This window comes from Penicillium macrosclerotiorum (assembly GCF_028827735.1).
Source record: "Penicillium macrosclerotiorum strain IBT 26536 chromosome Unknown utg000002l_segment0_segment0, whole genome shotgun sequence".
In the NCBI taxonomy this organism is placed as follows: Eukaryota; Fungi; Ascomycota; class Eurotiomycetes; order Eurotiales; family Aspergillaceae; genus Penicillium; species Penicillium macrosclerotiorum.
The window spans coordinates 20,905-33,642 of record NW_026643082.1 but is presented as its reverse complement, the minus strand read 5'-3'; the positions used below and the strand labels follow the sequence as shown (position 1 = coordinate 33,642).

Sequence of the window (12,738 nt, the reverse complement as noted above, 5' to 3'; positions counted from 1 at the left end):
TAATTGGAAGAACCAATTACCATTTTGCATATTTTTGAATATGTGTGCGACTAATAAGGCTATAAGGATCCAGTCCAGCAAAACTAAATATTTGCCATTCTTTGCGAATTTAATACCGTAATAGTTTCCTCGGCATATTGGAGCGCCATAGGCCCTGTTCAATCCAGTATATTAAGATGATCGTAAATCTGCCTCGGACCTGACCTGTTCACCTTTTTCCATCAATAACGCCCGTGATAGCTTTGAATATTACATTTAAGATTATCCCACATTTCTTCGGATCGACGATGACTATTGCCATTGCAGGCGCCGGCGCTGTCGGCAAGACCATACTGGAAACTTTCCTTGAGTACCCTCAGTATCAGTCTCAGATAATTATTTTGACACGGGTAATATATGCTCCCCATCAGAAGAATGCACTATGGCTAAGAGTCACAGTCACCCAAATCAAACTCGCTGCTGGACAAATTCAAGCAATTGCAGGTAGACTACGATGATGTCTCCGCTACTGCTGCCCAGCTTGAAAAACACGATGTTCGCACCGTTATCTGCACTATTGGCTTACTCTCTCAGGAGGCAAGTCGGGCCCAGGTCAACCTAATCAAATCTTCCGATCAATCCCCTACTACAAGGAGATTCATCCCGAGCGAGTATTCACTTCCTCAAGGCGAAGAGTAAATCAACCCTAATTTTCAAAATCCCCAAAATATGCTGCTGGCTTATTCTTGATACAGATATTTGGACTTGAATTACACGGTCCAATTCTTTCTCGATGCAGTTCAAGCACTCGAAGATTCCAGCTTGCAATACACCAGAATTTTTCCTGGTTATTTTATGGACTACTGGGCAATGCCAAAAATTCGTACTCACCTGGAACCGCTTGTTTACGCTGTTGACATAGCCAACGGCAAAGCACTCATCCCAGGAGATGGTAATAATATCATTACAATGACCTACTCGTACGATATGGCCAAATTCGTGGTGCGATTATTGGATGTTGAGGAATGGCCAAAGTGTAGCTACATTGGAGGTGACGATATCACACTTGGTCAATTGGTGCGTTTAGGAGAAGAGATCCGTGGTACGTGGGGCTCGAGCCGTGAGATTAAACATGAAATTCCTATATGACTAACATGAGTGCGAGTTGTTCTTGCAAAGGGATTGACTTTGAGATTGCCTATGATGATCTGAATAAGACCGGAGATGAAAAGCCTCCCCGGACATTGGGGCTCATTTATGACGATGAAACAGCCGAATGGATTGATGGCTATACCAATAAGCTGCTTATCACTGGTCACTTCGAATTGCCCCGTGATAAACGCCTCAATGCTATTTTCCCTGACATAAAGCCACTCTCCATGAGGAGCCTCCTGACAAAGGCTTGGAAACCATGACTAAAGAGAGAAAAGGCATTGGCTGATTAAGACGTCAAAGGCAATCAGAAGTGCTTAGCCAAGTGAGTATTTGGATTTCGGGAGGTGACGGAGTGTTTCCCGTTCACCAGATAACGAGCTAGTATAGAAATACATGGATTCGAAAATGGATTTTTTTAATATAAAATTGCTTATCGATTATCGTTTGCCCTGTTTCAATAGCCTATCTTCTGTCCCTATCGAAAATAATGCGTTAAGCAAGTAAGCTGATTGGGAAAAGGCATGGTTCTAGAATAATTTGGCATGGGATGGATATTCGCCTTTCTACAGATGACCACATTGGCTACTACTTGTGATTTCTTGAAGGTCGGATTTTGGCCAATATCAAATTTGATATAACATTCTACCGGGGATAGTAAAATGTGTAGCGAAATCACTGGCTCCAGACAGAGGCTAAACGCGATCTTATCTTCTTCTTTGGGAGGTACCTAAGATAAGTCACGAATGAAAGGTAGCAAAGTCCAAATAGAAATTCATGGGTAAAGTCAAGAAGAAAATCCTTCTTCGATGTGGTTTTCAATTAACTCTGCTTAAAGTTTTGCAGAAGTATGAGATATCCAAGAACTTGAAGCTCAAAGTCTTCCTTAATTTACTCTTGTTTTCAAATATATAGTTCTCTAGTTTGCCTGCTCATTGCAGCACACACAGTCATTCGGGATATAGCGTTGCTCCGAGTGAGCACTCAGAATATAACATCGGCTGTATTTTGCCGACTGACCTTTTTTCTCCCATTTTTGCCGATATAATCTTATCTTGCTTGTTTCATCAAGCTTGCCTACGAGCGCCCGTTTTCAATTAATAATTAGCACCCCTGCTTTTCTCTATCCCACCTGGGGTTTTATCTTCCGTATACCTTATTAGTTAGCTTGTCTAGATAAGAAAAAATAACACCTGTTATCAATTAACGAGCACGATTTATTGATCTTACTGTTGCTCAAATGGCCTGCGGCCTGCGGCCCCCATGTAAGATAGTGCCATCTGAGTCTCCTTCCTCCATCAATGAACACTCCCATCTCACAGAGATCATCTGTGCTATTGCTCACGACGCAGTATTATGTTTTCTTTCTCTTCGTCTAGATGTGGAGAGTTGCACCATGGTATTGCTTAATCCATTACGTCCTAGGGGTATAGAAATATGTAACTACATAAGATTCATTTGACAAGAGCTTCATTCTGTAGAAAATTGAATTATAATTGAGATGTGCGAGGAAAACTCCTTCGGACATTCCATTCTGTTTTGTGGCCATAGTCAGCCCCTATGTTAGGGTCATCATGATCATGTACCGTGACTGTGCCTTCGTTGTTTTTCTCAGTAATGTATACTGAAAAAAACAAGACTTTTCTATAAACTGCCACCATTATCACTAGTAGTGTTTAAAGTGTGATAAAAATAAGGAAAAGAAAATCATACGTTACACTCGTGCGCATGAGGATAAAGAAAGACTTGCTTTTCCAGAATGATTTTTATCTAGCTTCATGTACCTTCGAATAGAGGCCCAGAGGCTAGAATAAACAAATCTCCGCAGCGCAATATATAGGCCTTAAGATCACAGGATCCTGGGCACTCGAGACACTGCCAATTATACTTCTTTTCACCCATCACTTGTGTGAACGGTGATTCTCCATACCGAGAATTACCCCTGCTCCTGCATCCCAATTTAATATTTTACTCCCAGCTTTCTTTTCATTTACATTCTCTTGTGAAATGTCGAAATCAATCAACCGGATCATCTCCGCACATGATGACGGGATTATAAAGCCAGTTGAGCTTTACCTTGAAGCCATACGAAGCGGTGACACTACTCTTTTAATCACTTGCTTCCGAGACACGGCAAATATTTATGGACTTGGCGATGGAGCTATGCAAGAAGGCTCGATCAATATTGCTGTTGACTACTTCAAAGCTCGAAAGCCACCTACCAATGTTGTGGCCCATTTGAGCGTGATTGGGAGAACACCGACTACCGCAGTTGTCAAGTGTGAGTTTGACACTGAAACTCCGGCATCTCAGAATACAAACTTTTTTTCGCTTATTAAGGTGGATGAAAAGTGGGAAATTGTTTCCGAAGTATTCCATGTATATACGTGAATAGCTTGGGTTAGCTTTCGAAGATGAAGACCGTTGTCAGTGAGCTTTCTATGCTACCTGAAAACATGTTCGAATGAAATTTGGGTGGTGGTGGTCCAGTGATTTCTTGGTCTGACTTTGATCCTTATAATGATGAAGAAAGCCTGGCTCATATGAGAATGTTCAGATAACAGCGTTCTAGTTGGAGGCTTATGCTTGCTGCTAAGCTACGCCGCATTCTCAGTATTGATCTCACAATAGTTAAATTACTTCTTGGTCCTTTTAGTCCCATGTTGCAAACTGCAATCATTCTAAACTTTTAGTGTAATGAGCGATTCCTATAACATAAAGCATATCAAAATTGTGTGTTCGTCGTTCCATGACTCTGTTTGGGTGAAGTTGCAGGAATTCTTTACCATCCGTACCATGGAGAGCAAATACTTTATCCACGAACGGGCCCTTGTACTCGAACTTGTGTAGCGATATACCAGAAGCAGCAACTCACATAATTTGCTTTTCTTATGACGAAGGTATTTTGAATCCTTGGCACGATTGTTTTTTGGAGAATTGGTAGATAAGTTTGCAAGACACGCAGCTATAAATTCAAGCAGGCTGAACACGTATTTCATATTCAAATATTCATAAGCTATATATTTTCGATACCTGCCTCGTATAATTCACCTTGCTGGTGGAAATATAATATTCGACATAGACTTTAAAGAAATTCCCACAAACAACTTTTATGATTCCATTCATGTTTCTCAATATGTCGAGGCTTCATGCGATAAGTATCGAGGTTGTACGGAGGACATGGAGATCTGGAGTGTTTATGAAGAATCTCTGGGCCAGAAGGCCTCGTTGAGCTCATCAAAAGTTATGCCAATGGTCGTGTTGGACCTGGGAACCGGCACTGGCGGAACATTACGGGGACTGGCGCACTGTGCGCTAGAAAGAGGCCAGGATCTATCGAATGCCAGACTCATTGGCATCGATATCTCGCAGCAGATGCTACTGCGTGCTGAAAAAAGGACCTCGGAACTGGGGAGTGCTGAATCTGTCGAGTGGGTGCTTGGAGATGCCACGGATCTGCTTGCTCGTCCAGAACTTAGCGGATTGCAACACCAAGTGGACCTCCTCATTTTTGCGGATGGGGGCTTCAGTCTTCTTAAAGAACTCGAGGGAATCGATAAATTCTTTTCTCAAGTTGCCCTCTTCTTGCGCCCAGGCACCGGAAGAGTATTTCTTGAAGTCTATGATTACAGTGAGCAACCGGAAGCGAAATACGACCCCTCTCTACCCGAAGCCGACTATGAAGGCGGTTTCAAGGAGACGGAGGAGCTGTGCAAGAAGGGCATTATTCCATTCACGATTCAAGAGCTTAAGTCGGACAACCATTTTGAAGATGGTTATTACTTCGAGAATTTGACGGCGAAGGTGGTCACCAAAGACAGTCAGGGCAAAGAGACTATCTTGGAGGTGGTGGAGTACAAGACGAAGTCTAAAATATGGAAGGCGGATGAATTAGTTCAACAAGCGAAAAAGGCAGGCCTGGAGAGCACTGAAGTCAAAGAAATTGGTGTATTTCGCTTCTTCACCTTCAGAGTGCCAGGCGAATACTAGGGGCTACGACTTTTATTTCGGTTTTCCTTTTTTCGGTTCTTGGATTCCGCTTATCTTAATAAATAGGCTTTTTGAGGGACGATTCGTTTGAGAATCTTGGGTAAGATAAATAGAGTGTTTTTATTGGAATAATCAAAGAGGTTGGAAATTCATAACATCGGTTGAATAACATCACTAGCAGATAAATGGACAGAACTTGCAGGATAGGCATCTCTGACTTCCTTGGATTGCAAAATTTGATCACTGAATTAGGCATTATTATGGCTCCTCAAACTGCATAGAACATGTTGAAATCTCACGGAAGTAAAACATAAGCTTTTGAGTATGGCTTTGTGAAGGATAGGATCGTATCGAAATATTACTTCTTCTTTTGCCAGCCATGGACATTCCTCTGTATTCTCATCATGGCGTTTCCGATAAGATTAACGGATCCAGACTTTTCTTTTCTTCTAATGCGATGCCTTGATTTTTGCCCCGAGAATTCATGCACTAACTGTTTATGGAAACCACTTAACCCACCGTTTTTATTTTGTTTTTATTTCAATGTCATACCATGTTTCTTTCTTCGTTCAACATCAACATCCGGTCGTGCACCCGATGCAAGGGCTGACCAGTGACATTTTCCTCTTTTGTCCTCCTTTTCCTTTGTTTTTTAATTCAATGTCATAGCGTGTTTCTTTGTTCGTTCAACATTAACATCGGGGTGTGCATCCGATACAAAGGCTAAGCAGTGACAATTTCCTGTGTCATGGTGATCGCAAATCTAGGAAAATTGTCTTGGCACCCCGATCAGGGCGACTTCGAGAGTATGTTGGAAACATGTAATATGGTTAACAATCAAGGGAGCGGATTTAAGTTTAAGAAGCTTGATTCTATCGTGAGAAAACAGTTCCCCTTCTTTGAATTTTCTTTATTGGCTATTTCGAGGACCAGCGCCACAATGACACGAGAATCCACCGCATCCAGGCTGTTCAAACCCATGCCAATCGGGTCGCATTGGCTTCAACAGCGGGTAGTTTTAGCACCGATGACCCGATACCGTGCGGATGAGAATGGAGTTATATTACCATTCGTGAAGGATTATTACGAGCAGCGAGCGTGTATGCCCGGGACGCTACTGATTTCAGAGGCAACGGACGTCAGTCCTCAAGCCAATGGTGAAGCGCACGTTCCAGGAATTTGGAGCGAGGCCCAAATCAAAGCATGGCGGCAGGTTACAGATGTAGTGCACGCGAAACAATCTTATATATTCTGTCAGCTGTGGGCTACTGGTCGAGGAGCGGAAACGAGTGTGTTAGAGGCTAAGGGTTTGGAATTAGTCTCGAGTAGCGCTGTGCCACTTGAGCCCGGAGCAGCACAGCCGCGCGAGCTTTCGGGACAAGAGATTGAGGAATACATTTCCGATTTCGCCAAAGCGTCCCGAAATGCGATAGATGCAGGGTTTGACGGAGTCGAAATTCATGGCGCAAATGGCTACCTCGTCGACCAATTCACGCAGGCTTCTTGCAACCAGCGTATGGATGAATGGGGCGGTAGTATTCCCAATCGTGCACGCTTTGCACTCGAAATTACGCAGGCCATCATCGAAGCCATCGGGGCCGATCATGTTGGAATAAAGCTATCCCCGTGGAGTCAATACATGGGAATGGGTACCATGAGCGATCTTATGCCCCAGTTCGAATATCTCGTGAGAGAGCTCCGGCAAATGGACATCGCATACCTCCACCTCGCCAATTCCCGATGGCTAGACGAGACCAAATCGCATCCAGACCCACACCATAAAAGCCTGGTGCGAGTGTGGGGGCCATCCAAACCTGTCATTCTTGCCGGAGGATACAATGCCTCCACCGCTTGTGAGCTGGTCGACACGATCTTTGAAAGATACCCTCTGATCGCGGTGGCTTTCGGTCGATATTTTGTGTCCAACCCCGACCTAGCCCTTCGAGTGAAGACTGGCATCAGTCTGCAGGCGTACAACAGAAAGTCCTTCTATAGTACACTGTCAAAGACTGGATATCTCGACTACCCATTTAGCGCGGAATTCTTGACCCAACACGAATCTTAACGGATACAAACCAGACTGCTATTGCAATCGACCAGCCAGAACCTTTTCTTGTCCTTGCTGCCCAAAATTGCGGAAATTGCTCAAAAATACCATCATCACATACCTTTTTAGCCAGGATCACACCACTACAGAATTACTTCGAGTTTCTTTGGGAGCAAGGCACCCGGAAACTTTGCTTCTAGGACATGTCGTGCCGGTGGCACATCTTTTGAACCCGTGCAATAACTTTTCTTGAGACATTTATCCTGCCTTTTGATCGTCTAGCATGGGAAGTAGATACTCGGACTATATTGCTTCATTCACTCAATCAATCAAAGTTCTATGATATATAGAGCAAAATGTGACCTAAACTATACCCTTCAAAATCATCTTATCAGAATAAAAGTAGTAACAATTAACAGAGAATTCTCGAGGTATTCTTACATGAGTCTCCTTTTGGAATCTGATTATTATAGCCTATATGATATCTATTTGAAATTTCCAAAAATCGGACTTGGTTATAATATCCTACTAGATAATAGAATATAGATCTACTTACTATTATGGTCTAGTGTTAGAGAATAACTACTTGTACAGGGTAGAAAGCCTGTCGACTAGGTAGGAAGATAAACGTCAAGTAAGGAAAGCAAAACACTATTTCTTGCTATCATGGATCTCTCTATAATCCTTAATTTATGTACAAGCTTCAACACTTTCCTATATAACTAAAGCAAAGACAATAGATTATATTATAATATACGGTCTGATGTAGCCTATATATAACAGAGGTAAGCAAAGTGTTACAGACCCCACCCCTAGGATGCTAAAAATGGACACGCCTGAACTAATGGATTCTGCAACAAGGCGGTGTCGAGAGATCTTGCTTACAATAAGCAGGAACGGACTTAGGCAGTAACACCTAAGGTCACGTGATATTATAGCCAGGGCTATGATCGGAACATAGCCTAGGATATGAACCGAGTATATCCTAGGATATGAAGGACTGGATATATAAGGACACTTATTCACCTATATATATTTAGTTCTTCGCGTTGATTTATCTATTGTTACTTATAGTTACTACGAGTTATATTTATTACTTATAATTAGACTAGACATTCGACTATCTTTAAGAGACGTGATACTCTCACGGTATAATATAAGGATATACTCTAACTAGAAGGAACGCTTAGTAGTTATTATATAACTACTTAGTCGACTGACTAGGCGCCCTTTAACTATATACGTCTTTAGTCTACTCTATAGATCCGAGTCTATATAAGGCTAGAGCAGGCAATAGTACGATTACGAGATAGATCGTCGGAGTTATAAAAGAGGTACGTTACGATAATATATATTTTACATTAACTAGTTAGTAGCGCGTAATATAATTAACGCCCTATCTATTAAACCGTGATTTAAGTATTATAGCTCTAGTAGATAGTTATAATAAGAAGGCACTAGTGCTACCGACTACCTAGTTACGGGTGCTAGACCTAGACTCGGATAATAAGCGAGACGAATAGATTGCCTAGCTTAAGAAAAGTATTAAGATCCTTATAGAATAACTAAACGCTTTCGGGGCTAATACTAAAGATTACCTCGAATAGCTCGATACGTAAGTTATAGTACTAGTACTACTAGGCGCTGCTAACGTAACTCTTATACTTCCTAAAGCGGAACTATTTAATAGAGACTATACTAAGTTACAGGGGTTCCTAATATAGATAGATATATATATCTATATAAATAAAGGGAAGCTGCCTATAGAACCTAGTAAGGTAATTTTTATATTAACTTACCTTAAGAGGAAGGCCTAGGAGTAGATCGAGCTATACGTAAGAGAATATTATAAGAAGGATAGGAGCGAGTAGATAGGAACTACTATAACGATATTCTCCTACTACGCCTAGTTTAAAAAATATCTCGAGAAGATATTTAGCGATATTAATATAAAGAAAGCCGCCGAACGAAAACTAAGAAAACTACGATAAATTAATTCGACCTTAGCCTATATAGCTAAATTTATATAGTACGTAGTAGTGCTAGGATAGGACGACTACGTACTTATTCTATACTATAATAATAGACTTAAATTATACGTTAAAGACGAACTAGTACGAATAGACCCTATCGAGAACTTAAATAAATTAATCGAAGCCGCTATTAGGATTAATAATTAATATTATAACCGATAAGCGTAGAAACGAGATATCGATATATAGAGATAAGGTTAGGGTAGACTAAGTTACTAATAGTTATATAGGCTAAAGAGGGAAGACCTCTATAGACTACGACTAATAGAGCTCGATATAGCGAGACTCCTAAGTAGAGAATAAGTAGAAAGGAAAGAGAAAAACCTATACTTTAAATATAGAAAACTAGGATACTATATTAAGGACTACTAAGAATAGCGTAGATAAGGTAATAAGCCGAAAGAGAATTAGTATTAGGGCTAGAAGAGGACCTAATAGCTAAGAGCGATATCCGATAATCGAGGCAGATACGATACTATAGGTATCCGAGTATAGGAACTCTAAGCTATAAGTAATAAAGATTAGAGATAGTAGTAGATTACTACCTAAGAATACGAATAGAGTTAGGAAGAGTTTCGACCTATAACCTAATACGAACGACTCTTTAAGAAGTTAATACTAGAGTAATAAGAGAGAATACTTTAAGGCGGAACTAGCCTAGATCCTAGTAAGATAAAGGAAATTATAGAACTAGCACGAGAGAACGCCTAATAGGCGTAGACTAAATAATAGATTAAGTAAATACTTAATAAGAATATCGAGGTACCTAAGATATAGGTCACTATAACGCTATAAGATCTAGACTTTAACTAGCTATTTAGGTACTTAGGACCTACAACGCTACGATAAGTAACGAAGAGAAAACTAAGACGACGAATACTACTAGAGCGAGAAGAAGCCCTTATAAGCGAAGAGATAAAGAAATAATTCCTATCTATTAAAGAGGATAGTGTAGAGAGCTAAAGCTAAGCTTAATATCTTACTACGAAGAATAGTAGCCCTATAGATAGTAAGAGGGAAGAGATTAAGGAGTACGAATAGATATTAAAATCTCTAACGTACTCTACGCTACTAGAAATCCTAGAGATACCTTAAGAATTCCCTATAACCGCTAACGAAATAAGCGAAGAAGATAATATAAGTCTTAAAGAGTTCAAGCTATAAGTATAGCGAATACTCGATAAAGAAAGTAAGGATAACGTTAGGTAAGTAGCCTTAGAAAGTATTACCGGTATTAGAGATAAGATTAAAAACCTACGATAGATAGCCGATAAACTTATAGCGCGTTATCTAAAGGGATACCTATATACTAACCCTAAATATATATATATTAGGTATACTTAACACCTAAAGTACTACGAATAAGCGATAATAGGGTATTACGACGATAACTATAGGATCTATATATAGGGAAAACTCGACTTAGGTATCGAACCTAAACCCTATATATAGATAAGCAAGCTATAATAGAAAGGAGAATTTATAGGACTCTAGATAGGAAACCGGAGGATAAAAATATAGTAACTAGTAGCTATAATATAGGGTAAATATTAGGTTATCGAAGTAAACCTAAACTACTAAACTATAAGAGTTATAATAGACTCGGGAGTAGTAGGAAACTTTATAAGCCTAAAATACTACTAGTAAAATAATATTAACACGATTAGGAAACGAGACCTTATACCGATAGTAGGTCTTAATAGAGAAAGACTAGGCTTACTAATTAAGAATAAGAGTAGACCTATAATAATAATTATCGGATAATACCTAGAAATAATTAACTTCGATATTACCTTAGTTAGAAAGTATAATATCGTTCTAGGGATACTATAGTTAAGGAAATATAACCCTACTATAGATTAGAATACTAAAGTAATCGATTTTAATAACTACGAATATTATAGGACTAGCTAGATCTAGTCGGGAGTCTCCTAAGAGGAGTAATAATAGTAAAAGAAGAAATAGAAAGGACCTAGCCTAGGGAAAGTAGGTACCTATTAAGATCCCTATTCGGAGAAAGGTGAATCTTAGCCTAGGGGTAGAGTATAGGGGAAATATAATATAATAAATATTAGCGTATTCCTTATAATAGAATAGAGACCTAATATAATAGATAATAAACTACGAGACTACGTTATAATCGACTACGAATCGAAGGCCTTATATACGACTAAGAAGGAACCGATTATACTAGTAGAATATAAAGAATTTAGAATAATCTTCGAGCTACTACTAGAGGGTAAGCTACTAGAGAGAGGACTATTTAACTATAAAATTAGACTTACGGTACCTAACACGAAACTACGATATTTAAAAATATACTAGTTATCCGAGAAAGAGCGATAGACGCTAAAGGAATATATCGATAAAAACCTAAGAAAAGGTTATATTCGACTATCGAAATTATTAGCTAGATCTCCTATCTTATTCGTTAAAAAGAAGGATAGATCGCTACGACTATATATAGACTACCGATAACTTAATAGAGTTACGAAGAAAGATCGATACCTATTACTACTAATTTAAGAGATCTAAGATATACTCGTAGGTATAAAATACTTTACGAAATACGACGTAGCTAACGCGTATAACCGAATTAGAATTACGGAAGGAGACGAATAGAAGATAGTATTTAGATACTACTATAGTCTATTCGAATACTTAGTAATACTATTTAGGCTTACCGATATACTAGTATTATTCTAATAATTTATTATAGATATACTAAAGGAATACCTTAATATATTCGTTATCGCCTACTTAGACGATATCCTAGTATTCTCACGAACCCTAGAGGAATATATTAAATATAATAAGATAGTATTAAGACGATTATTAGACGCTAAGGTCTACCTTAAGCTATCTAAATATAAGTTCTATATATAGGAAACCGGATTCCTAGGATATATAATTACTAAGGAAGGGTTTAGTATAGAGAAAGAGAAGGTAAGAAGTATTACTAAATAGCCTATACTACGGAATATAAAAGAAGTTTAGTAGTTCCTAGGCCTATATAACTATTATAGACGATCTATCGAGAGATTTAGAAAAGTTATAGTTAACTTAAATAAGTTAACTAAGAAAGATACCTAATAGGCCTAGACGCCTAAAGTAGAGAAAGCCTTTAACGAATTAAAGGAGATCTTTATAAAACAATAAATTATAAAGATATTTAATAAAGAAAAACTAATTACTATCGAAACGGACGTATTAGACTATACGCTAGAAGTAAGATTACTCTAACCTATAGATAAAGAAGGTAATAACCTAAGGCTAGTCGCCTTCTAGTTACGAAAGATAAGCCCTATAGAGCTTAACTACGATATCTATAATAAGGAACTATTAGTAATAGTCTCCGTGTTTAAAGTATAGAGATACTACCTAGAAGAAGTAAAATATTAAGTAATAGTAAAGTTAGACTATAAGAATCTAATATATTTTACTACGACTAAGGAACTTATAAGATAATAAGTTCGATAGGTAGAAGTCTTAGTAAGTTATAACTATAGGATCGAATATTATAAGGGAATAGCTAAT

At 38.9% G+C, this 12,738-nt stretch overlaps 4 protein-coding genes across 4 annotated transcripts; all 4 read left to right on the top strand.

Moving 5' to 3' along the window:
- Positions 1-287: 287 nt before the first annotated feature.
- Positions 288-1,394, top strand: N7462_001167 (uncharacterized protein; the record flags this gene model as incomplete). The annotated part of the gene is made up of 4 exons (XM_057072893.1): positions 288-389; positions 439-674; positions 735-1,081; positions 1,159-1,394. The coding sequence occupies 4 exons, from the start codon at positions 288-290 to the stop codon at positions 1,392-1,394; spliced, it is 921 nt and encodes a 306-aa protein (XP_056936534.1).
- Positions 1,395-3,138: 1,744 nt separating this feature from the next.
- Positions 3,139-3,522, top strand: N7462_001166 (uncharacterized protein; the record flags this gene model as incomplete). Its single annotated transcript, XM_057072892.1, has 1 exon — positions 3,139-3,522. The coding sequence occupies one exon, from the start codon at positions 3,139-3,141 to the stop codon at positions 3,520-3,522; it is 384 nt and encodes a 127-aa protein (XP_056936533.1).
- Positions 3,523-4,311: 789 nt separating this feature from the next.
- N7462_001165 (class I SAM-dependent methyltransferase) lies at positions 4,312-5,121 on the top strand (the record flags this gene model as incomplete). The annotated part of the gene is made up of 1 exon (XM_057072891.1): positions 4,312-5,121. The coding sequence occupies one exon, from the start codon at positions 4,312-4,314 to the stop codon at positions 5,119-5,121; it is 810 nt and encodes a 269-aa protein (XP_056936532.1).
- A 940-nt stretch (positions 5,122-6,061) lies between these two features.
- Positions 6,062-7,186, top strand: fgaOx3 (chanoclavine-I aldehyde reductase easA; the record flags this gene model as incomplete). The annotated part of the gene is made up of 1 exon (XM_057072890.1): positions 6,062-7,186. The coding sequence occupies one exon, from the start codon at positions 6,062-6,064 to the stop codon at positions 7,184-7,186; it is 1,125 nt and encodes a 374-aa protein (XP_056936531.1).
- Between the last annotated feature and the right edge of the window lie 5,552 nt (positions 7,187-12,738).